General features: G+C 36.9%; 1 protein-coding gene across 1 annotated transcript in view; it reads left to right on the forward strand.

Annotated features, from left to right (window-relative positions):
• Positions 1-26120, forward strand: part of LOC127950868 (semaphorin-6B-like) — a 108319-nt gene extending 82199 nt beyond the window's left edge. Inside the window, exons 9-17 of the mRNA XM_052548219.1 lie at positions 412-500; positions 1611-1828; positions 8088-8219; positions 9866-10015; positions 11310-11489; positions 13874-14014; positions 15264-15341; positions 16293-16351; positions 20955-26120. Of these exons, the coding sequence (XP_052404179.1) occupies positions 412-500; positions 1611-1828; positions 8088-8219; positions 9866-10015; positions 11310-11489; positions 13874-14014; positions 15264-15341; positions 16293-16351; positions 20955-21871 (1964 nt within the window). The 3' untranslated portion in view covers positions 21872-26120. The remainder of the gene's footprint in view (positions 1-411; positions 501-1610; positions 1829-8087; positions 8220-9865; positions 10016-11309; positions 11490-13873; positions 14015-15263; positions 15342-16292; positions 16352-20954) is intronic.
• The last annotated feature ends 351 nt before the right edge of the window (positions 26121-26471 follow it).

Genomic DNA, 26471 nt, shown 5'->3' on the forward strand with positions numbered 1-26471 from the left:
TATAATTTAGAGCTCTCTGTTTGAACTTTGGAGAGCTATGAGTTGAATATCATTGAGGGAGTGAGACCGACATCCGTATGGAGCTGCAAAGACCTGCATCTGCTTTCTAAAACACACAACACTCACGGAGAGAGAGGAGAGGCTAAGACCTCCGAATGTCCTCTCTTCACTCTCTTTGCTTTGTTTAAGAGGACATGCATGTTTAATGAGGACTATCTCAGCCTCATTCAGATCTCTTGCTGTATATCTCCCTCTCTCCCCGCCTCCCTCTGGGACTGTGCATATGTTGTTTGTTCAGATGAAATGTCTTTATAATGACTGATGAGTGTTTACTTATTTGAGCTACAATTTCTCCATAGGACACCCTCAGACTGAAAAATGAAAGCCTGTGTTTGTGTATGTGTCTTACAGAGCCTTATTTTGTGAGCGCCGTGGAATGGGGGCCTCATATCTACTTCTTCTTCAGGGAGATGGCCATGGAGTTCAACTACCTGGAGAAGGTAAGAAAGAGAAGTACAGGCGGAGATTTACACTGTTGTTCAAAAGTTGGGGTTGGACAATTTGTTGTAATTGAAAGAAGTCTCTTTGGGTCACCAAGGCTGTTTGTTATTTGTTTAAAAATACAGTAAAAGTTTAATAATGTGAACTATTATAACAATTAACAGGTTTCTGTTTGAATGTGATATAAAATGTCATTTATTTCTGTGAATTTCTGGCATCATTACTCCAGTCCTCATTGTCACATGCTCTTTAAGAAATCATTCTAATATAGTGATTTAATTATAATACAATATAAATCAAGGTTGTATTATCTAACTCCAAACTTGCACATTAATATACAGTAGCTATCAATGACAATTCAGTATTGAGAAACTTGATAGTGCTCCGCCCATTAGTCAGAGGTCAGCCAATCATAACACTTTAACATTGACATCACTTTAAAGGTACAGTACTGTAAAGATCTGGTATCGATGGAATTTTAATCTGAAGAAGTAGTTTTCCCAAAAATGAAAAATTGCTGAAAATATACTCACCCTCAGGCCATCCAAAATGTAGACGAGTCTGGTTCTTCGTTGGAACAGTCTTTCTAATGTAATGTAGCATTAAATCACTTGCTCACCAGAGGATCCTCTGTAGTGAATGGGTGCCGTCAGAATGAAGAGCTAATGAAAACATCACAATAATCCACACCAATCCACTCCATCAATTACTATCTTGTAAAGCAAAAAACTGCATGTTCATAATAAACAAGTCCATTATTAAGACTTTTTTCTTCAAACTGGCTAAAATACCAGTCATCTATCCATAATATTGCTTTCTCCATTTCATTTAATTGAAATGAAAGTGAGAAAATGGTTTGGGTAAAACTAAATAATGACCACTTTTGGCACAAGAAGTCTTAAAGTACTTTATAATTGGACTGTAAAAAATTAAAAAATTAAAATGAAATGCAGTAGAGCCCCTTTTGCAGTAGAGGATTTAACACTATTGAAGTGTGAGGTTGAAAAGCAGTTCTCCAGTGAATAGTCACTTTGATTGTAGCACTGAATAGAGGCTGTGTGGAATAAAAACTCAACTGTTTTCTTTTTGAATATGTGTGTGTGCATTAGGTGATGGTGTCCCGCGTGGCACGTGTGTGTAAAGGTGATTTGGGCGGCTCTCAGCGGGTGTTGGAGCGCCAGTGGACGTCGTTTCTGAAAGCGCGTCTGAACTGCTCGATCCCGGGAGACTCGCACTTCTACTTCAACCTGCTGCAGTCCACCAGCCCCATCATACGCATGCAGGGCAGGGACGTCATCCTGGGGGTCTTCTCAACACCCTCCAACAGGTACACACACTCATACAGGAGGAATCCTAAAGAGGACTTTGTGATTTGCATTATAGTGGAACAATCTGTGTGAGTGAATGATGAATGCAGATGAGACAGTAATGTGATTCAACAGCCCTTTGAGAAGGTTATTTCCTCAAATCATATTGGCACCATTTATTGTCTTATCAGTCTCCATTCCCTTTCTGGTTACTATTATTTGTAAAGCACTGTAAAGGTGAATTTCTTAAGAGTTTACATGGTTTATATTCCACACCAAAGCCAAAGAAAGAAAAGTTTATTTTATTTTATTTTATTTTTTTTATTTATTTTTTATTTATTTTTTTAATGTTTTTTTTTTATTAAGATCATAAATATAACAATTATATAATAATTATATATTTAATTGTGTTAATTTTCATGTCAGTAATATCCTGCAGCAAAAAAAATAATGTTTGGTTTGTTTGTTTATTGCTGTATGATATTATTTTTGTTACAATTAAACCTATTTATAATTTCTTATGCATATATATTTTTTAATATAATAAAAACATTTATTTAAAAATTTAATATATATATAAAACCTATATATATATATATATATATATATATATATATATATGTGTGTGTGTGTGTGTGTGTGTGTGTTTTATGTCATAAAACTAAGAAAATAATTGTATAAATAGATAAATAATATCATATCATATCATAATTTTATTATCTTATTTTATGATAATTAAGTATATTATTCCTATTAAATTCTGATTTAATTCCAAGTGCAGTAATTAAATAACAGTAATTATATACAATGATATATGTTGCTGCTTTTAAAATATGTACTAGTTAAAATTTAACTGATACAGTAATATTTTATATTTTGACATAAAAAAGATACTATGTTAAACTAATGTGAATCTAATAAGAATCAACACTGACAATAATGAGAATTTCACAAAAATGAGTAAAACATCCACGCACAGTAATGAGAATGAGATTTTTTTTTCATTAAGGTGATGAGGGAGAAAGTTCTTAACTATCATTAAAATAATTTCTTAAAATAGACTCATTTTTTTCTGTAAGTAAAATATAATTTCCTTTGGGATTGGTGGTGAAATATGATGTGGGCATGTTTTTGTGACATTCACCCCGTAAATGTGTAACGATTATGAAACATAACTAAATTGAAGGGAAATGGAAAGCGGTTCTACACACGCACGTACGCACGTTCCTCTGTGATTTCACTTCTTATTAGTCTGTTTTGAACCCGAGCAGCACGAATGAATCCAATTTCAAGGCAATTTGGATTTTGTTCTTTTGATATCCTGCCTAAAAGACCTGTTTTTTTCTCCAGAAGAAAGACAGAGTGAAGAGTCGTGAGAGTCTGATTGTGTCGGGAGAAAGACTGATTCAAATACTGTTATCAGTGATGTTAAGAAATGCCATAAACACATTTTAACAATGGATAAAACACTGATCTGCTTTCCTCAGGATTATAAATGGCCAGCTCACATTGTGCTGTAGATTACAGTAACAGTTGTGACATCTGTCAAAATGCGAAAAAAATGCGAAAAAAGCGAGTCAGAGAAAGAGAAACGACTATACATTTAGAGAAATATGCTTTTGCATGGGAAGCCTGTATTATGATAGAAGTACCATGGTATTCTATGAGATACTTTACAGTACTATTACTGTATTATATTGCATGGTCTACATTTTTATTTGCATTAAAAAATACAAACGTACAAATAAAAGTACAAAGTTGGCAAGCAATATAGTTCTTTAACTTAAGTTGTTTACTTTTTTTAAATGTGATTCTTACCTTAAATATCATAAATGCTTCATTTTTCACAGTAACGTCTGAAGGGAGAGTTCTCGTGTGCTGCGGTCTGGCTGTGTTACTCGCTCTAGAGTTATGGCTGAGCTTTTATGCCAAAGTACAAACAGCATGAGACTCCTCCTGCTTTGCACCATGTCCATTCTTCTCGTTTAGTCCTCATTTCTCAGCCCCCCGTCGTGTCCTGTCTCAAACGGCCACGAGAGGCTTTGCCGCAGAGCTTTGTGTGATGAGGTGATCTTGGCCCGTTCCCCTCAAGCCCACTGGGCTGGGCAGTTACACAGGCACACTGCCAGGAAGCCTTTAAAGTAGTGGACGATAGGTGACCAGGGCCGAGAGCCAGAGAGAGCAGGGGGAAAGTAGAGCTCGTTTGTCTGGCTTGAGGTTTACAAGACTGTAGATCACTGTATCTGACAGCTCATTGGCTGGATTAGAATTGGAGGCCACAAACTTCTGACAGCTTATTGGCTTGAGAGGTGTTCTCGAAATGGCTGCTACTGGACCCCGTCTGCCCATCTCAGTTTTTGCAATGGCAACACACAGACAAAACTCTTTTGTGATGCAAAGTCTTTTTCTCTTATGCTCACAAGGCTGCATTTTTTATGATCAAATTGCAATAAAATAAAGCAATATTGTAATATATTATTACAATTTAAATTAAACACTTTGTGTTTTTATGTGTCTTAAAATGTAAGTTATTCCAGTGATGCAAATTCATCATTACTCCAGTCATCAGTGTCATGTGATCTTTCAGAAATGATTCTAATATGCTGCTTTGCTGCATCATTTTTATTGAATTGAATTGAATTTTTGATAATTATACAATACAATACAAAAATAAATAAATAAAAATAAACAAAATAAAATTGCTGAGATTGGAAATATTTAAATAAAAGCTAATTCAAAAAGTTGTAAATACTATAATAGTACGGTATGTAAAAAATACTAAAATAACACTGCACTCTAAAAAAGATGAAATAGCATGCAAAACATATAATATGTAAAATTGTGTATTCTTACAATTTTTTATAATAAAAAACAGCAATAATGTTGGTGTAAAAACAGGTTTACTTTCTTTATTTGTGGAAAACACAAAAGGCAATACAGATAAATATAGAATTTCAGTCAGTGGGATACAGAATCAGAATCAGAATCAGAATCAGATTAGATACAGATACAGATACAGTAATGTTTTTAAAATAATATTCATCAGGATATCTTCATTTGTATTCTGCAGAAGAAAGTAAGTCCTGCAGGTTTAAAACAGCATGAGGGAGAGTAAATGAAGACAGAGTTTTCATTTTTGGTTGAACTATCCTTCTAATTATGAGCAATAACTAGCAAACACTACTAATGAAGCCGCAGTGTGTCGAAACGTTGTGTTATTCTTTTAATCACCTTCATTTTTAGTGACCTCCTGAGGTAAAATGTGAGAGGAGTCCGATTTTTTGTTTTTCCCTTTATTCTTTTTAAATAGTTGAGGTTATTATAAGGTTGTGCTCTCAGGGAAGCACAGTAAAGAAACGAAGAGGAAGATGCCATCCAGTGACATCTCTGTTAATTTGGTGTAATTTTTGGCACAGATGTCCTCCATAAGCGTGGCAGGCGGCGGCTCAGGCCCGTCTCCAAATCAGTCCATTAACACCAAGCCCACTGCGGCATTTCTGTCCATCAATCTGCACACATTTTCCAAATTTTCCAAATGAGACCCTTCATTCCCTAAGCCCGTCAATTACCAATAGTCCATATTTAACAGATCAGAGCCCGTATTTTGCGTGTATCTATTAGTGGGGGATATTAGAGCGGAACTGAGCAGAAATGGAATGATTAGAATTGAATGAGCAGACCTCGTCATATCCGAATGCCATGATTGCTCTGGAGCTGTCTTATCTGCTTCGGTTTTATTTAGTGTGGAATGTGGAAAGACTCAATTGCACAGCATTGTCATCAGGATAATGTTATTGTCTCAAATTCAAGTTTGCATCAAAATCATTTCCCATAAATGATTCCATTGGGTTGAGTAACATTTTTTTTCAGTGTCTGATAAATCTATAATAGTATATAAAAAAACTAAAATAACACTGTACTCTAATACAGATGAAATGGCATGCAAAACTATTAAGTAAAATGATACATTTTTTATTTAACTTTTTTAATTAACCTTTTATTGCTGCTATTTCTATAAACTTCCACAAGTCGTACAGTAGCTCAGAGATTATTTTAAGCCAGAAGAAAGCTAAATGTAATCTCACCGCTAAATACACAGCTAAAACCAGCATATGCAGATTGGCTGTTTTTAGCTGGTTTAAGCTGGTCAAGCTGGTGTTCATCTGGTTATGGCTGGTTGGTCAGTTGGTCTCCCAGCCTGACCATCTAAAGAAGTGTTCAAAACCCCTCTAAAACCAGCCTGCTAAACCAGATTCCTTTTTCTTTGATGATGATGATGATATTCAGTGGATTCATCAAAGTTTGCAGGGTTCTCTGGTTCAAAGTTAATTTTGTTTGAGGCTCTTTTAGAGTTTTGTTGGAGGTGCGAGGGCTTGGATTTGCCACAGGACTGTCATTTTAGATAAAGGACCATGAGGTGCAGTATTGGCCAAATGTTATCCGGCGTTGGCTCAGCAGGTCTGATGTCAGGTGAGGGGTGCAGACAATCCTGTCTCTCCAGATTCAGCGGGACACCACACAGAACTTGCCATATGTGTCACTGTGCTCCAAACACACATGTTCTGAGAGCAGCTGATGGGGCCATGTGTGAATCACACCTGTGGTTAATACAGTGTTTACACGTTTGTTGTCCCAACAAAAATGATAACGTCCTGGATGTAAATGTTTTTTACAAAATGAAAAGGATGTAGCAAAATAATAATAGGATGAAAATTGAAATTGAGAGCAAGTAAAAACCTACATTCATTTATACAGAGAGGGGGATGGGGGGTTATAATTATTTCATAGTAATAAAAAACTAAAATGTGTTAAAAGAAAACTAATAATGATAAGCATCTTTTAAAATTTCATCTAATATATATTAAGTAAAAATATAAAATATATAATTTTTTATATAGTTCTACTAGATTATGTTTAGATAATTTTGCTTAAAATACATTAATATTTTATACTACAATATTTTTTATTAAGTTTTCAAAAGATGTCTCTTATGGGGTCCATTTATTTAATCAAAAATACTCTAAACACAGTAATATTGTGAAATATTCTTACAGTTTAAAATAACTGTTTTATATTTTAATATATATATTATAAAATGTAATTTTCTCCAGTTCATTGTCACATGATCCTTCAGATATCATTCTAATATGACGATTTGGTAGTTATTATCAATATTGAAAGCAAATGTGCTGCTTCATGTTTTTGTGGAAACAGATACTTTTTTTCAGGATTATCTAATAAATAAAAAAGTTGAAAGAACAGCATTTATTTTATTTGTAAAATTATATAGATTATTATATAAAGTATTATATGTCTTTGCTGTCACTTATGATCAATTTAATTAAAAAAAAAACATTTTTATTAAATTTAACTTGCTGAATAAAAAGAAATTTCTTATTCACTCCAAACATTTTAACAGTGCTTTAGAAGTATGAATTTCTGTGTGTATGCATTAGTTATAATTTAATATTTTGCATATGGCTGTGGTTCACAACAAGCCTTGGATAAGATTTGTGGTCTTGTGGCTAAAAGCTGAAATCTGGACAGATAAGAGGATCCAAGTTTCCTCAACAGTCCATCTGACCTCCCACCGCTTGGGAGTGGAGGAGAGAGAGAAACAAGCTGCCCTGGAACACATGGTGAACACCTGCAGACCAGAACACACACACACACACACACACCATCGGGCTGTACACTTGCCCATCCTGGCAGTTCATTTTATAGCTTCCTTCTGTGTCTGACTGATCTATGATTTCCTTTTTGTTTCATATTTTGCTTTTAAAAGGAAGAATTCACCCCCCAAAAAATTAAATAAAACTGACATCATATATTCATCATCATGTCTTTTCAAAAAGTTTTTGTTTCTTTCATGAAACACAGATGGTTTTCATATTTTTTTTTCATAAATTGAAAGCTTATAGTGACCTAAAAGCATCACGGAAATGTGAAAAAGGATTCCATATTTGTATATGTATTATGCTTATGTGCTACATAATAGCTGTATGTAAATGTGGTGAGTTTGCTCTTGAGTTTTTATCAGTCTGATGTGATTGGCTGTGGAGACTCTAATGAGATGCAGCAGAGGCAGATTGGTCGATTAGTCTGTCAGCTCCAGAAAAACGAATGGTCTTGTTGTGACATGTCACTTTGGCTTCGGGTAACAGTGTGTGTGTGTGTGCTTGTGAAAATGTGTCAGACTGTGAGTGTGTGTGTGTGTGTTTGAGGTGTGGATTGGTTCAGTGATGTGTCTTGACCCTCTTGTTCTCTGTGTCTACCCAGCATCCCTGGCTCGGCGGTGTGTGCGTTTGACATGCAGCAGCTGGCACGTGTGTTTGAGGGCAGATTCAAAGAGCAGAAATCACCAGAATCCATCTGGACACCTGTACCTGATGAACAAGTACCTAAACCCAGGTATCTATCTATCTATCTATCTATCTATCTATCTATCTATCTATCTATCTATCTATCTATCTATCTATCTATCTATCTATCTATCTATCTATCTATCTATCCATCCATCCATCCATCCATCCATCCATCCATCCAAAACAGGTAGTCAAATAAACGCCGTGCCTCTGATAGTGGCCGAGGGCATGGTCAACACGGACAAATAAAGGCCGGTCTTAAATAAAGGCCGGGGGAAAATTTGTGCAGCAGAGCCAGATAACGAACGTACACGCCTCATTCTCGAGTTAAGAACCGGTGGCATCGGTTTTCAGATCACCAGTACACTGAACCGAGAAGCGTTTCTGTCGGACATGACTGATTCGAGAACCGAGGAGCTGATGACACCGAACATGAGTGATTCGGCGTGAATCACAGCAGACTGACACACAGAGCGCATCCGAACCGAACTGATTCTTTTGGTGATTGATTCTGAACTGATCCTGTGGTAATGTTATGATCTCTGTCCGCTGGAACACTATCGCTTTTAATTTAAAACGGGTTATTTAAAAAAATTATTTATCAAACAGATGGAATTAGAAATAAAAGCCTGCTTCAAATAAAAGCCTGTTACCTTCTGCAGTTCAGGTAAATAAAGGCCCCGGCTTTTATTTGAGGAATGACGGTATATCAATTTATCATTCTATCCATCTATCCATCATTCTATCTATCATTCTATTCATCCATCCATCCATTGGTCTATTCATCCATCCACTCATCTATCTACTGACTGATCGTTCCATTCATCTATTCCTGATTCTGTCATTCTGTTCATCCTTCCATACATTTATCTATCAGTCTATCTCTCTGTCTATCCATCCATCTATCTATAGATTATCTATCGTTCTATTCATCCATCCTTCTGTTGTTCCATCCATCCATTTATCCATTGTTCTATCTCTCATTTTATTCATCCACATCAATATGTCAATCGGTCATTCCATCCATCCATCATTATATCTATCATTCTATTAATCCATCTATCCATTCATCCACTGGTCTATTCATCCATCCATCATTCTATCTGTCACTCTGTCTGTCATCGGATTCATCCATCCATCTATATATCAATCTATCTCTATCTATCCATCTAGTTATGTATCTATCAATCTATACTTCTATTTATCCATCCATCTTTCATTCAATCCATCTACCTATCCATTGTTCTATCTTTCATTCTATTCATCCATCAGTCATTCCATCCATCCATCCATCCATCCATCATTCTATCTATTGTTTATTCATTCATCCATATATCTATTGATCATCCATCCATCCATCCATCCATCCATCCATTCCCCTATCTATCTATCTATCTATCTATCTATCTATCTATCTATCTATCTATCTATCTATCTATCTATCTATCTATCTATCTATCTATCTATCTATCTATCTATCTATTGATTTATCATTCCATCCATCCATCATTCTATTCATCCATCCATCCATTCATCCATCCATCCATTGATCTATCATTCCATCTATCCATTTATTGATCTATCATTCCATCCATCCATCATTCTATCTGTCATTCTGTTCATCCATCCATCTACCTATCTATCTCTGGTTATTTATACCATATTTTTTTTTACTTTCTTTTTCTTTCCTAGGCCTGGAGGATGTGCTGTCCAGGGGTCAAGGTTCAGCTCCTCCAACAGCCTTCCCGACGAAGTGCTGAATTTCATCAAAACTCATCCTCTGATGGATGAAGCGGTTCCTTTGCTCGGACACAGACCGTGGATAGTCAAGACTATGGTCCGGTAAGATGAGTACACTACTCAACACAGGCGTTGTGGAAAGATGCTAGCTACATGAAGTGTGTTGCAGAGAGTTGAAAAGGTGAAACGTCATTCTCAAGGTCTGCTAAAAGCCGTACTGCTTAAACTGAACTCAGGAATCAGAGTCCGAGCTCTGCTGTAGTGTGGTTAGTGTTCAGCATCTACACTCAACGGACATCATTCTGTGAGCATTCCTATTAAGAGTGTTCCTATAGTGTCTCTCAAGGTTAGTGGGAAAAAAAACTTTAGTTAAAATATAAATCTAAACTCCAGAAGTGCTTCTGCAGGGAGTAAATTGCCTGAGGCCTTCAGGAAAAATATAGCTATAAATCATCTCGCTTTTAAAAATGTGATTGAAACGGCCACTGGGTTGCTTCAAGATAACTAGATGTAAATTGACACAAAGGACAGTGGTACTCTGGTGTACATTTGATTCATATTCAATAACAGACCATTTTGGCTGAATGGTTATCTTGAATAAACTTTAGTGAATAACTCCTCATAAAGATTTCACTGACTTGAAAAATAGACAGCTCAATTGTATTTTTTTTTTTGTAATCATTACAATAAAGTAAAAGTACACAGAAAGTAGAAGCTATTGTGAGCCGTCAGAGACGCGTTGTGTTTGCTGACTTTAATCCAAATAAGTCTTTTTACACCTAATCTTCTCAAGTCTCAATAGAGAGAGTATTTACAAACCTTATCTCTGACATCACTTTTTAATTATTTCATAAGCTGTGTTAAGAATAATGGTTTAAAACAGATAGCGGCAGCACTAAAATCTGATTTATGTTTGAAGCTATCAGCCGAATTCAACGGATCAACTGAACCTTATTTACTTTCTTAATGTTTCAGTGCACAATTCATCAATGAATGCTATTCTAAAGAAAATATATCTTTGCAAAGTTTATTCAATTTGTAATAACTTGGTTTACCCATGAAAGGATTGTTTTATTCATCAGAATTGCAACTAGGCCATGTGGGTGGGGAAAATAATATATTGTTACATTGTTTTTTTCTTATTCAGTATTCTGCTTCCCTTGGAAATATATCACATCATGGTTGCAAAATGGCTTGCAAATGCAGTTTTGTGCTGATTTTAAAGCACTATTTTATTTGGGTACTGTAAACAGCTTACATTTAGCATGATGAAATATATTATTGCCTGAAAAGTTCTCCTTTATTGTCTTTCATCATATTGAGGTTGCAACTGCTTTATAAAAGCAATACACCTCTGTAATAGTGTGCATATTGTTCTGTTTCCCACACTTTTAAGGTACCAGTTGAACACTATGGTGGTGGACACTGAGGCAGGTCCACATCGCAATCGCACTGTGGTGTTCCTCGGATCCACCAGGGGAACCGTTCTCAAGTTCCTCATCACACCCAGCCCGGAGAACCCGTACTCCAACACCAACACCTTTCTGGAAGAGCTGGAGGGCTACAACCCAGAAAGGTGAAGGGATTTCTTCTTAACCAGAATCATCATCAGCTCAGTTCAGTTCTTATCCAATAGTTTTAGCCAATTGAATAATGCTGTAAATGTTAAATATGGTGATTGTTTTCTGATTGATGGAGTGATAAAAGCAGATATCCTGCTGCAAAAACCTTTAATTCTGATCAACAAGGTCAACAAAATGAATTTTGAACTTTATTTTATCCAATGTTCATATTTCAGTTCTGGAATTATATGCAAATTAGTGCACATTTAGTTGGACATTGCCTCATTTGCTGCCTCATTTGCAGATTTAAACATTACTTTTCTGAAAAATTGTATTGCAAAACAATTTCCGTAATTAAGAATATGACAACCCAAGAGAGCGATATCTGTGCTGCCTTCAAAAAGATAAAAGCATCATAGTGGACAAAATGTTGCATTGGTTTTGGACATGCATTGATGACTCCCTGGCTTCTGATAAGGGACGAATTCGGACACAGAGCGGAGATAAAGCTGTTTTGTCCTTGGTATCCTTTAATCTGTTTCCCGACTTCATTTATTTCCAAAAATCATATTTTATTTCCCACAGTTGTTTACTGTTGTTGACGTTTAGCCCTGGATTAAAACTTTTAGCACTGTCAAATAGTAAAAGATGTTCAGTATCAAATGCAACTAAAGAAATAAATCCATGCTTTTTATCCACAAATAAACAAACTAACACACAGCACCTCTGAAAATATCCTCAAAAGCAAAAGGAAGAAAAACGATTTTATGATTATTTTGTGTGTGTGTGTGTGTGTGTGTGTGTGTGTGTGTGTGTGGTGCTCTGATGGATGAAAACATGGCTGGGGTTTTGAAGATGTAAGGCAATACCTGTTTGAACATTAAGATTCAGAGAGATGCATGCTGGGAGATGAAGGCGAGTTGTGTGGCGGTTGAGATAAGGTTCTCAGCAGGACACAGCGCTCGCTGAGAAACACACACACACACACACACACACTTGAAACAAAGAGATCACTGTGTCTGCTTGACCTTCTGTCTTGCCTCAGGTGTTCTCTGGATGCCATCCAAAACTCTCACCCAAATTCCTGTAATATGTCTCATTCATCTTCCAGCTATTTATCAGTGTTTAGATTACAGGTCTGATATCTGTAGAGCTACTGATGGGGGGTTTCTCTGTTGTCATTTAATCAGAGATGGTGAGGTAATTTAATGCCTTATTAGCAGCTTGACACTTAATGTGTGTTGGAAACATACCAACTCTGACTGAATCTCTTTTAATGTGTATTTTTTGGGCTGTTTGCCACTTTTTTATAGCCACAGACAGTAAAGAACAGGAGATTAGTGAAGAGAAAGAGTGAGGAAACTGGATCGAGAACAAGGCTGGATGAAAATCAGAATTTAAGAAATTGTTTACAAGCTGGAAAGTTGAAGTTAAATGACAGGAAGTGGAATTTACTAAATTACAAGTCAGAAATTGAATAGGTAGGGCATTCTGGAGAGATTAGGGTCTGTAAATTAGCTGTTCATTATTTATTTATGTGTTATTTCTCATCATACTTTATTTACTAAGGATACATTCATGAAAATTCAGCTTTGCATCACAGGAATAATTACATTTTAAAATATTACAGATAGAGTTATATTACTGTAAATTGTAATAATGTATCACAATATTGCTGTTTTACTGTATTTTTCAACAAACAATTGCAGCCTATTTGACAGTAAAAGACTGCTTTCATTCATTCATTCATTCATTTATTTAAAAAAAAACTACCTAAACATAATCTAGTAAAATTATATACTAAATAGGTAAAATATTCTTAAAATCATTTTTTTTATTATAATTTTATAAATGTTTAAAATGGTAATCATATTGGTTAACTTTCTTCATCACAATATCACAATTAAGTATAAAAGGGTACATTTTGAATAATTCACTACATTGGTTTTGAGTGGATAATTTTTTTTTTTAATTGTATTAAATGAATATTGTTTTAATTCATAATAAACATATATGTTTTTACTTGTCCTCAGTTTTACTTTCCATCCTATTAGTCTTTTGGAAAATCTCTTTAGGTTTGCACTCTCTTTGACACCGTTTTGCTACTGTACCTTTAAAACGTTGTAAATGACATATGATGCATGTTCAATGCATACAGTAAATAAGCTCTGTAGTGATTGGCTTACCTGTTTGCATGTGAAATGAGGTAGAATGTCTCCGTCCCACCGCTGAGTGCGGGTGGTCACACTTTATGTTAATGTGTTCATGACTCATGGAGACGCTGATGTGAAGCTGTTGGGGTTTAATGAGTGTGTGTAACCATGTTCTAGGAAGTGTTTGGTTGTAAAAGTGCACGAGGGGTTGAATTGATGTCTTCAATGTGTGTGTGTGTGTGTAGGTGCGGCGATGACTCTGTGCAGGCGAGGCAGCCTCTCTCTCTGACCCTGGACAAACCCAGTCACACACTCCTGTTAGCGTTCCATTCCTGCGTGGTGCGAGTGCCTGTCGCACGCTGCCAACTGCACTCCAGATGCATGAAGTAAGAAACACACACATCTTCAGTCTGTACATTGATTAAGCACACTCTCATTCACACACACCCTCGTTTTCCATCTTAAAGTAAATTGTGCCACCCAAATGCACACTGCTTCATCAGCGGCTTTTAAATTACTGTGACCCAGCTTTTACAGTTTCCTTCAGATACACACACACAGACTCCTTCTGGCCCGTCTCCCGTACAGCACACTTGGAAGGGTCTGTTCCTGTGAAGCAGTAAAGTTCTGGTGTAATTCAGCCGTGATTAATGGAAGAGGCTTCGACTGAGTCTGCATGACGTTCTCTCTCGTCTTGCGGGATGCGGTACAGTGCCATCTGCACCCGCTCAAGTCCCTCCAATCCACTTCATACGTCTGCAGCACCATGTGCCGCTCAAATAGGTCTTGCACCAGCAGCCCGTGTTGCTTTGGGTGGTACACGCATGGAAACAATGTGTAGGATTAACTTCTTCGCTTAGAAAAAAAATTGATTAAATTCTACAAATAATTACAGTACAGAGAAACCACAAGTAACACATTGAATTTAACATTTAAGTAGAAATACTGAAGTATTTTCTTGTGAAATATTCTCAAATGATCTTATTTTTATTTGTTATTTTTTTACACTGTACACAACTTTAAAAACCCCTTTTCCTCCATGCCCAAGCTCAAATAGATGCCAAACAAAGAATACAGTACTAAACGTAGATGCATTGTTTTAAATTCTATACATTTAAATGGCAAACTGTAGTGGTGCATTGGTAATTATGTACAAAGCTATTAAAAATTAATTTATTTATTTATTTATTGTGGTTTGGATGTCTGTCCACTTTAAATTAGTATTTTTTTATAAGCGGTAAAAGCATTATATTTCAATTTGAATACATGCCAAATTAATGTAAAATTTTATGTGTTATTTTGGTATTCCTATGAAAAATACAATGCATTGTGTGTGTGTGTGTGTGTGTGTGTATTACTATTATGTATATACTGTAATTTTATGTTTTTATTGAAGTGACCTTGAATAGCTGGAGAAACAGATATGAGAAAATATGAGACTGCAGCTGAATGTCTGAGTCATGTCTGTCACTCTTTATCTGTTTCACTCTCTATAATTCATCATTTCTGTTGTCCAGTTTTGTTTCCTGTATTCGTTATAGAGGAGGTCAGTATTGTCCTCTGTAATAACATTGACAAACATTGTTTGTGTGTGTGTGTGTGTGTGTGTGTGTGTGTGTGTGTGTGTGCGTGTAGAAACTGCATCGCATCCAGAGATCCATACTGCGGCTGGACCAAAGGAAGTACCTGCTCACTCCTGAGACCCGGCACCAGGTTAGATAGAAAACCAGAAACATACTCTACACAAATATAAATGCTTGCCGTTGCATGCATCCTGCCCTGTTGTATTCAACATGACTCTAATCCTCAACTCAAGGGGGCGATAGAGTTTCCCTTAAATTATTACGCAGTTAACGCTGTGCAATTTCTGCGCCACTACTGTCACCAGATGTAAATGTTTTTACACAGGTTTCCAAAACACTCTACACACCTGTCATTGGCTGTTCAAACATAGTCCCGCCCTCACACTCATGCCATTGCTTGAGCCAATGCTGATGTGTTAGCTAAATTTGGATTAAGGTTCTATTAAAGTTTTGAACAAATTTGTTACCACAAAAACATTTACTTTTATATAATTTTTTCTGAAATGTTTTAGCTATCTACATTTTTTTAATGTTACTACTTTGAAATGAACTTACCCATAATGTTTGTAAACTGATCATATGGAATGTTCCCCTAGCCAAGAAAAACATATTAAATATTTTTCTAACAATTTTTAAAACTGGACTTTTGAATGTTCAGATAGCATTCAGAGGAAATTCAATTAATGTTTTCATGACTACTAGTTCTAAGAACAGTGTTTGCATATTTGCATATTCCAAAAAAAAAAAAAAAAAAGGAACTTTAATATAAAAAATATATACTGTTCACATTTAAACCAGATGTATTATTATTCACGTAGCTTGGTAAACATGACAGTTTAACTAAATTGTTCAGTAAGATTTCTCTCTTTTCATAACAGCCACTGACCTGAAAAAAAAAAAAAACAGCGTCTGAATGTGTTTTGAACTGTGTTCGGACAAATTTCTAAATGCAATGATGCATGAAATTGAGTTTGCATAACTAGAAGTGCATGCATTCACGTACTTGCATATAATATGTGTTGTGTATCTAATCTGTAAATTTGCAGTTAATGTTCAAATCCGTTTATCTCCTGTTTCGCAGATTACCTTTCGTGCAGGACGTTGAATATGGAAACACCTCACATCTCGGAGACTGCGACGGTGAGTTTGTGAATCGGTTTGGGATGTGACCTTTAGCTTCCCGCTCTACCTTCAGCGCGTCTCTAGAGAATTCTCTAGCAGCTCTTCAACAATACAGAAAAGATCCAGTCTGGTCTGGTTCGAAAGTTTTGCTCAAGCAGTCAAAGTCACGAGAAAGTCACAGGTTGCATCAGGAGAGATGGAAGAAGATAACGAGAGAGTCTTTTCTTTTTAGAAATTAATTGATTTCTTTAAAGTACGAGGTGTCTGGGTGCGAGATAGTGACAGTGTTTATATTGTTAAAAAGACAAAAGATGGTTTATATTTTCAAACAATGAGAAGCTTAGATTCGCCTTCCTCTGTTAATGGCATTTTGCAAATCTGGCAGCGTATGAAACACTCTCTGTCGATCTCTCCAGGTTTCATGGCTCAAAGCGCTCAGATTTAGCAGAATGTGGAACAGCAGTGAGGTTCTCAAGTCTCTTCTTGAGAGGTTCTTGACATAACAGACTGCCACAGATACTCAGACAGAAGAGGCTATATATCACTGCAGCCATATAGATTCAGCTGAGTCACACTGAATGAAACAGATTAAAGTTCAATGGCTTAGTAAGTGTGGACTTTCAAGGAATCTGTTTCTGTTTGAGGGTTTCAGGATAAAAATGGAGAACTGCAGCAGAATACAGTTGTCTTGTTTGGATTGCTCATTTTTGATTCAGGAAAAGAATGATGATGGCATTCTATGAATTCTTGGTGACTTCCTGAAGTTTTTAGTAGACACAACTGAATTTTGAGAGCACATTCAGGTTGATATGTGCTGTATGAATAAAACTGAGTTCAGCAATTTGCTCAATGAGCGTAAAACAGAGGATCTCAAACCTTTTGAGTCAAAGGCCCCTGTCTGTCCAAAAGGTATTTCCAAAATTGACAGGTGTTTCTGCAGTTATTATGACAAAGCTGCTTGTTTTCTTTTTTATTAACATAAAAAAAAAGATTGGCATGACATTGATATATTAAACTATTTAGCTGTCATTAATTGTTTAAGGTTAAACTTTTTAGGGGGGTTATTTTGACATTAATTTTAATTTCGAGTTTGAATGTTTTATTAATAATAATATATTATTTTAAATTTAAAAAAGCCCCCTAGTGGGCCCCGACCTCATGGTGTAGATTCTCTGGCCTAAACTGAACTGTAAAATTTATGAATTTGTAAAATTTATCCTGCCATTAAAATCTATTTTAGACTTTTTGGCTGGCTTTTAACAGTTTTAATATTATATTTTAGGTAATTAAAATTGCTAAAAAAAAAAAAAAAAAAAAAAGGAATTAAAATGGTGTAGTGGTCAGGGTGGTGTGCTTGTTTACAGTATTCTATTATGGTATTTATTAATATTTTGAATTAGCTTTTGTTAGTATTTTTTTTTTTTTTAAGTGAATATACATATACATACGTATACATACATACGTATATTTTTTGATATACATAAACATGTCAAAGCTATTGTGAATTGACTCTGATCATATACAGTACTCAACCCACTCATGTTTGCTGTTATGTGTGTAATTTACAATGTTATTGTAAATATGGTTTTATGAATATAGCTAGAGAGATTTCTAAACCTTAGAAAAGCCTTGTATACTGTACAGTGATAGTGTGTTTACTCACTTTAACACTAAACATAAAGCTGGAGGCTGAAGGATGTATTTACAGACGGAGGAAAGGGAGGGACGGAATTAGCATGGAGAACAAAATGAACCCTAACGTCAAGAGGCAAATGGGGACTAATTAAAGAGGTCCGCGAAAAGACATTTAGGCACATTCATAATATAATTAGCCCATAGAAATGCATCTGTAAAATAAATTCTTCTGTCCTCTCTCACTCCATCCAACACACAGAATTTCAGACATATTTTAAAGAGCCCAGGACAAGTGAAACACTGAACGGCAAAAAAGATCAGAAAGGAGAGAGAGAAAAAAAGAGTTTGTACAGAGTTTGTTTGAATCACACTCTTTGATGCTGCTTTAGTTTGACAGAAGCAGGCAAGCGTATTAAAATTAGCCATATAGTTCTGTTAATGTTCATTTTAGATTACTTTATAAAGCTATTAAAGTTATCCAGCCAAGCACAGTGAGTTGTTTTATCTTTGTCTTGACAGTATTGCATAAATATACTAATTTGTTTTAAATACACTACAGCTGAAAGAGGTCTCTTATGCCCAACAAGGTTGCATTTATTTAATCAAAAATAGAGTAAAACAGTGGTATTTTGAAATATTATTGTAGTTTTTATTTAATTTCACTTATTATTAAAATTATACAAATATTTGTTTTCTATTTCAATGCATTTTAAAATAGAATTTATTCCTGTTACGGCAAAGCTGAATTTCCAGCTGAAAATATGCTACACATACAAATGATACAAAGATATAAGAGAAATCTATCAATGGTTAGGAGGTTTCTGTCGCTTGAAAGCATTTCTGCACCCTTGAGGACACAAACACACACACACACACACACACATTACAAGAAATCTTTCTTTTAGTCTTTAAGAATGTTCAAAGGAAACAAAACATTTTAAAAAGGGTTCAGTTGTTGAGTGTGTTGTGTGCAGCAGACCCCTGCTGTTACAATGAACAAACGCAATGAGAACTGTGATTTCCAGCTGAGACAGAAAACAGAGAATGTGAGAGAGAGAATATAAGAAGAGATCAGAAAATTGAAGTTTGTGTATGAATGTATGTGCGAGTATAAGTGATAATGTCACTGTCTGTGCATGAATAGAAATGTATACGTTTGTTTTTGTTAACGCTATATTCTGGACTACCACGATGGCAGGCCCATAGTATGCTTTGAAGGGCTTCACACAATATTCATCTAAAAGTGAAAGAGTGAGTGACCAAACAATGAACAGTTCACCCAAAAATAATCATTATCTCCTTTTCATGTCATTCTAAACCAGTTTGTCACCTTTTGTGGCCTACAATAGAAGGAAAATCATTTAGACTGACGGGAGGGTGAGTAATTGATGAGAGAATTTTCCTACTTGGGTGAACTGTTCTTTTAAAAGTCCTCTTACTGTCAAGACATTTACTAGTTTGGATACTGAAGTAGATGCAGAGTCTGACAGCTTCTCATTTCTGAGACGTCTAACAGCCCACACATAAACGGCACCGCTAGAGGAGAGATATTCAGCGAGAAGAAAGCCAAGAGAGGGAGATAATAGAGGAAAAGAGAGGTTAAAACCAAGGACATCTCACAGGGAACTGCAAAAGAATGAGTACAAGAAATGCTGTTAAAAGAAAGAAGGATTACACAAATGCCAATTCCAGGAAAAACTTTTAGAAAGCAGAGTATGAAAAGCATGAGTCATCAACTTCAAAAACTGCTGCGTTCTTTGAATTTATCGAATTATCTCTTTAGACCCATTTAGTTCTTGCATCCACTCACATTTCCAGGATGAATCTCAATTGCAAAGTTTCCTCGTGGTCAGTGATTGACAGTGGCGTTTGCATGTTCATGGTTCCTGAGGACTTTTAAATGCAAGGTTTCTAAGGTCATATTCCATCTCTGGAGGGTCACAGCCTTAGCCTAGTGAAACACACACTGTATCAAGTTCACCGAATTAGGAGCAACTGTAGTCAACAGCCTCTTGTTTTCTGATCGACTGCTAGGGCTGTAATGTACAGAAACTCAATAGATCAATTGCACACCCCTTCATAAGACATGAGAAGCTTCTTTGATGCTTTTGTAAGCCATTCAAGTGTCAGTTTTTAAATGATTAGTCCTCCTTAATAGTGTCACTAGTTGTAGATGTTAGTGTTTTTTAGTAGTCCCAAAACTGCTTTATGGCCTTCAAGGGCCGATTTTACAAAACATGGCAAATTAGTGCAAGAGCACAATTCCAAAACAGCACCTATGGGAGTGGAAATTTCTGTGGTTGGTTTACTAACAACACGCAAATTAAAAAACACAGACGCAACATCTCATTGACATATCGACTAAGGCAATATACAAACCGCACTGCAGATTAGCTTAGTCGCAAATAAAGAATAAAGAAATAAGCCACAATACGTTAAAAAGAACAAAAAATTTAAGGGTTAGTTCACCCCAAAATTAAAATTATGTCATTAATAACTCACGCTCATGTCGTTCCAAACCTGTAAGACCTCCGTTCATTTTTGGAATACAGTTTAAGATATTTTAGATTTAGTCCAAGAGCTTTCTGTTCCTCCATTGAAATGTATGTACGGTATACTGTCCATGTCCAGAAAGGTAATAAAACATCTTCAAAGTCGTCCATGTGACATCAGCGGGTCATTTAGAATTTGTTGAAGCATCAAAAATAAATTTTGGTCCCCCAAAAAAAAAACTACTTTATTCAGCGTTGTCTTCTCTTCCGGGTCTGTTGTGGCCGCATTCACGACACTGCATTGACGCTGATGACGTATTATGCTGCTGCCGTGTTATCTTTGCTATTGGGCACGCCAGAAAACACGTCAGCAGCATCATATGTCAAAAGTTACATCAGTGGCACATGGATTGAGAAATTATATGGCATTCCAAATAAATTAATATGTGTGAAAAAAATCCTCTCTTGTAACATATTTTGTTCTCTTTTTGCAGGTCTGTTACGTGAGAGTTTTATGGATGAGCCCGAAAGTCTTGTTACTTTGAATCTGCTGGTTGTCGCAGCAGTTTCTGCTTTCTCCACCGGGGCAGCACTCTCAGGCTTGGCAGTGTGCTGGATCATGGGTCAAAAACACCGCCACCGTTCACATAGCAGCACACCTTCGTCCAGTAGTCAGCGGAAGAACGAGAAGGAACGGTGCATGATGGGACAAAGCAGGAGAGGCTCTGTGATGAGTGTATCCCGGCACAGCGGCACAGACCGGCCACGTTCACAGGGAGAGACGCTCTTCGTAATGCCGAATGGTTGGGTCAAAGCAGGCGACTTGGACCCAGGTCTGCTCCCCACACCGGAGCAAACTCCCCTGCAGCAGAAACGTGGGTTACGCCTGTCCGATTCCGGATCCAGTTGGGACCAAAGCCAGACCTTCTTGAGTTCGGTGGGAACTCAATGTCCACCTCCACCATCCACTTTGTTTCTCAGCTCTAAACTCCTGCAAGGATCCGGTCGACGGCATGAGGAAGCCATTGAAACTGGTATCGACCGGCAACGTTATGTCTCTCTCTCCAAGTACCGGGATCAGGGAATACGCCAAGGCACTCTTCTCCGCAAATCGGCAGGTGATTACAACTACCCCATGACTCCCCAAGACTCCCCTGACCGGCGGAGAGTGGTGTCAGCGCCCAGCACCCAGATAGAGTACAGTGGAGAGCCTCTTCGCTGGACCCACGAAGGCTACATCTTTAGCAGTCATGGCATACCTCCAACGGGCCACCACTACACCCCAGCCTCCCAGCATCCTGCAGGACTGACGCGCTCTGTGCTCCACGGGTCCCGGGGGATCATCGACATGGCAGACTTCAGCCACCTGCTCGGGAAGGGAGGGAGCGATCGGACACCGACAGGCCAGTGAACAGCGAGGAACCAAGATGTGAAGAGTGGGAAATTGTAGAAACGTGAGTGGCTGAAACCTCATGTGGACTGCGGAGGGCAACCTGGTCAATCACAGCAGCTCTCTGTATCTCTCTCTCTCTGTTTCTTTCCTCACCTGCTTGTCATCCTTTTTACTAATTTGTCTGGAACTGCTTGCATGAGGAAAAGCCAAAACTGGACCTCACTGACTACGAGAAGAGCAGCCATTCCTACTGGAAACAACTCTTTCTTATCTCGGTTTCTCTGACAGAGATGTGTTTTTCCCTGTTGCTCTCCTTCTTACTGACTGCATATGAGTATGTCTTACCATACTTTATTGCGCCTTTATCAGATGGAGGAAAGAACCGTAGACATCTTGAAGACTATCTATCCCTGAATCTGTTCAGACCTTGACTCTCTTTAGCAGGTTACTCTTTCAGCAGATTTGTAAGTTTGATACAATGACAGCATTTCATTTGGGACAATTGTTAACTCAAAATAAGAGGAAGAACCCAACACTTTCTTGGAGTAATGACTCAGCGGTCAACGGTGGTTGTTGTTTCTGGCTGATACCAAACTCTATACAAAGTGCTGTGATTACCGGCGTACAGGACACCCCATTTACATCAGTGTAAATGCTGTAGGAGCATATTTAGACAGGTTAACTGGTCGAAGGGAAAGATTTGGATTGAACTTGTACTACGGAATCGTTTTCACATCACAGTGATTATTGATTGGTTCTAACTTCTTGTAGCCCATTCAAATGTAAATTTTCTCCATAGCATACGTAGCAGTGTTGTAGTACTTGAGTCCTTCAATACTGGACTCAGACTGAAGTCCATGTCCATGAGCATATTCTCCATGACTGATCGAGACCAGCTCATTCAAGCCTGAGTCCAAATGCTCCTGAATATATAGTCTTGGCTTAAGACGGACTTGAGTAGTACACCCCTGATTCATAGAAAGATGAACTGAAACTATTTCAGCATACTAAATGGGAGAATAAAGAGAAGCAAATTACAGAAAGAACCACATTAGCCAAAATAACAACAGTGTCTGTCGCCATCAGCAGCATTTTTTTCTTTTCCATTATAAAGGCTTGTGTGTGACATCACTACATGTGGGCGGGGCCCCGTCTCATGTTTTGCTTTGCAAGATTACCAGTATGACAGTTGCATTGATGTATTATTTTGACCAAAATGTATGAATAGAAAACACACGATTTTTTCTGTTGTATGCTTGGGAATCTTTTGTGTTTTATGACTTTGTTCTCTGTCGAGTGAGCTGAGGCCTTTACATCAGTATTACCTCAGCCTTGAATTCAGACTTTACAAGAGAGAGAGACAGAGAGAGAAAACTTTGGTTGGACGAGTTTCATGGCCTCAACCACATGAATTTCTGTGTTCTGTGTAGCTCTGTGAGTTTAATCAGAGAAACTCTGATAGAGTTCTCTCTGAGAACTTATGAACACACTGGATTCCAAATCTTTTGGTCTTTTTGTTTTGTTTCATCCTTTTTTGTACAGTGACATTTTTTTTACACAGTACGTAAAATGTAACATGGAACAGAGAACTGAGGGAAAAACACCCACTGTTTTCTAAAATGACACAATTAGAGACAGAGAAAGACTGTCTTGAGGACACTTGGACTCTTCTTCCTAAAGATGCTGTTTGACCTTTTGTTTCCCCCGGACTCTGAAAGAGAGCAAACGAGAATGGGAAGCCAGAGAAAAGGAATCACAGTGTGAGAACTAAAAGGACTGCAAAGTCAAGAGATGTCATGTGATTTGAAGCCAGTTACATTACTGGGTGTGTGTTTTTCAGTGAAGTAACCAATCATTTTGCTTGTCATATCCATCATAATACACTTCCCTTCCTTTTGTATTTATTTACTTTGGTTTTGAAAATTCTTCATCATCAACAGGGATCAAGGATTGCAATTTTCAGTCATGTGTCCCTAAGTCATTGTGACCTTATATCATTAATTATCTAACAATATCATAATCAAATGTACAGAGAAACACTCTCTGGCTCTGTTCCAAACCCTAGTGAGTTGCCTTTTTTCTCAGGCAGTTTCATTCAAGATGGCAGACAGAGTTTACATTTATGAATTTGGCAGGTGTTTTATCCAAAGTGAGTTACATTGCAATTAGGGTATAATTAGTTCTGTCTTCTGATAATAGTTCTGTCTTATTTCAGATCAAGTAATGAAAACCTTAAATGTAAAACTTTGATAAGTAACATGCCTTCGTCTTTATTTAACTTTATTTTGAGAATCAAGTTTCTATGTCTCCTTAGACACTGTTAATGGAGTTGCTGTCCAAAAAGATTGTTTCAAAAAAGTCAAGTTCATTTTGGTTTGGATTCTACCTTAGAAGACATTAGACAACAAGTTGGCTCTCTAGGGTTTGGAAAATAACCTTTTCATCAACTTCCTCTTTCTGCATGACCCGCACACAAGTGTCCGTTTCCACATAGGCTAGCTTTGCAATTAAACATCTAATAGCATCAGTCTGTTAGATATCGTAAGCAGATGTCTGATTAGATGAGTTGCCACACACACTTCAGTTCACAGGAATGCATGTAATAATGGTTCTCATGCACCTGCAAGATGTCTCTTATTAAAAGCACATGCTACATACATCACTTAAGCATACTTCTCTGTCCTAGAGAGCACGATCTCACCATTGCCGAAGATCTCAGAAAACACACACTCTTGCAGTTGTGTGCAACGGTCGGTTGAACATTGATTAGCTCATAAATCCAGCTGAAAGGAGAGTCATGGTTGATTGCACTGTGTGTGTGTGTGTGCCTGTGTGTGTTTATGAGTTTAAATTACTGTGTGTATGTATTTAGGTCTCCTCTCTTCAGCATTGAAGATACACCAGGCAGGAAATAGGATCCAGAACACAGGAAATAGATCCCGGTATGCAGGAAATGCATGGATATAGCTGCTTACCTGTAGGTCAAGGACTCTAAGGCAAGTAATAAAATGCAGGAAGTAGCAAATGTGCCATATGCTAATATTCTAACCATATGTAAAGAAATAAGCACGTCAGGAAGATATCATATACTTTTTATCATAAAGATCTCAACGTTTTCAAGTGTTCAAATTCACAATCTTCAAAAGAAACTGTGTCATATTCATCTTCATAAGCGTTTGCCAACAGAAAATGGAATCGCTAAGTTTGCTACTAAGCTACGAAGACGCCAAAACAAGTGTTTCTTCAAAGTGTGACTTGTGATCTCAAATGGATCAGTTTATTAAGGTTTGCTTTTACTTTTCTAAGTGAACAGAGTTTAGTTTCTTGCCTGGTGGATGACAAAACAGGGATGTTTTTCTCCTGAAAGAGAAAAGCTAGTAAGCTACCACATAGCAACAACATGCTAATACTGTAGAAGCGTGTTTTGCCTGGAAAACCACTGCTTGTTTTTCTTGAGAAAATAGTAGGCTAACTCTAGTTCCCAGTATAATTCCTGACCTTTTTCTTTCAAACCTCAAGAAACAAACACACACACAAACTGCCTTCAATAAAAAGATACAAGTTTCCACACATTCCGTTTTATGCCTACCTGCTCAAATTGATGTTGAGTGACATTGACTTTTTCACGCAGTGCCATTCTGTGTTAATTCTGGTCTTTTATTGTCAACACAAAGTGTTGAATGTGGTGTGAATGTATTCAAAAGATCTTGCTGTCATAACCCAGTGTCTTTATCTCCGATCATGCTGCAACAAGCACAATATTGTACAATAATCAAGGCCAACAATGTGTGTTTGACTTTATCCACAATGTTTCATTGCTTTTTTTGGTCCACAAATTATCACATTTATTGGTTTTCACTGACTTTGCAAATGATTCTTGATCTCTTGATAAGATCTTGTTGACATCTTGTGCGAAAGTGTAAATGGCGACACAGATTTGCCTTCGACGTGAAGGGCTGTGTGTAAGACTGAATCAGTGATACGTTGAGTTGTTTACATAAACTCAGTTGCTCTGTACATAGCTCAAATCCTGATTTCCACCCCTCCGCTGGCGATGATATAATGTCCCTGTGTATAGAAGTCCAGGGGTGGTATCCAGTGAAAACTGTTTTGTTCGTTTGTTGGTTTTTAAATAATCTCACATGTATAGACGTACAAACCTTTCACACATGAACACACAAGACTCAGTACTGGAGCACACACTTATTTTCGGACGTAAATCAACATGGAGATTTTATCATTCTAATAAACACATTTGATTGTTTGACCTTTGTCTCTGATAAATGTGTCTTCCATAAAGAGATTATGCTACACTCTTAAGTAAAAAAGGTACAAAAGCTGTCACTGGTGCGGTAAATTTTTTGTACCTTATTTTCTTTTAAAGGGTGCATTTTTGTACCTTATTATTATTCATTCTAATAATAATTAAGGATACTACGTCAGCTAGTAACCTTAACCTTACATCAGAGACTGTTTCTACCAACAGAAAGTTAGAACGTAATGAATTATATTTTAAAAATAACATTTTAATAAAACAAGGGCCTGTATTAATAATTGTTTAATCAAAGTAGTACATCATTTTAAGCCATGGAAAATAAAATACATTTTCACTCTACTA

This window comes from Carassius gibelio, chromosome B2 (assembly GCF_023724105.1).
Source record: "Carassius gibelio isolate Cgi1373 ecotype wild population from Czech Republic chromosome B2, carGib1.2-hapl.c, whole genome shotgun sequence".
Lineage (NCBI taxonomy): Eukaryota > Metazoa > Chordata > Actinopteri > Cypriniformes > Cyprinidae > Carassius > Carassius gibelio.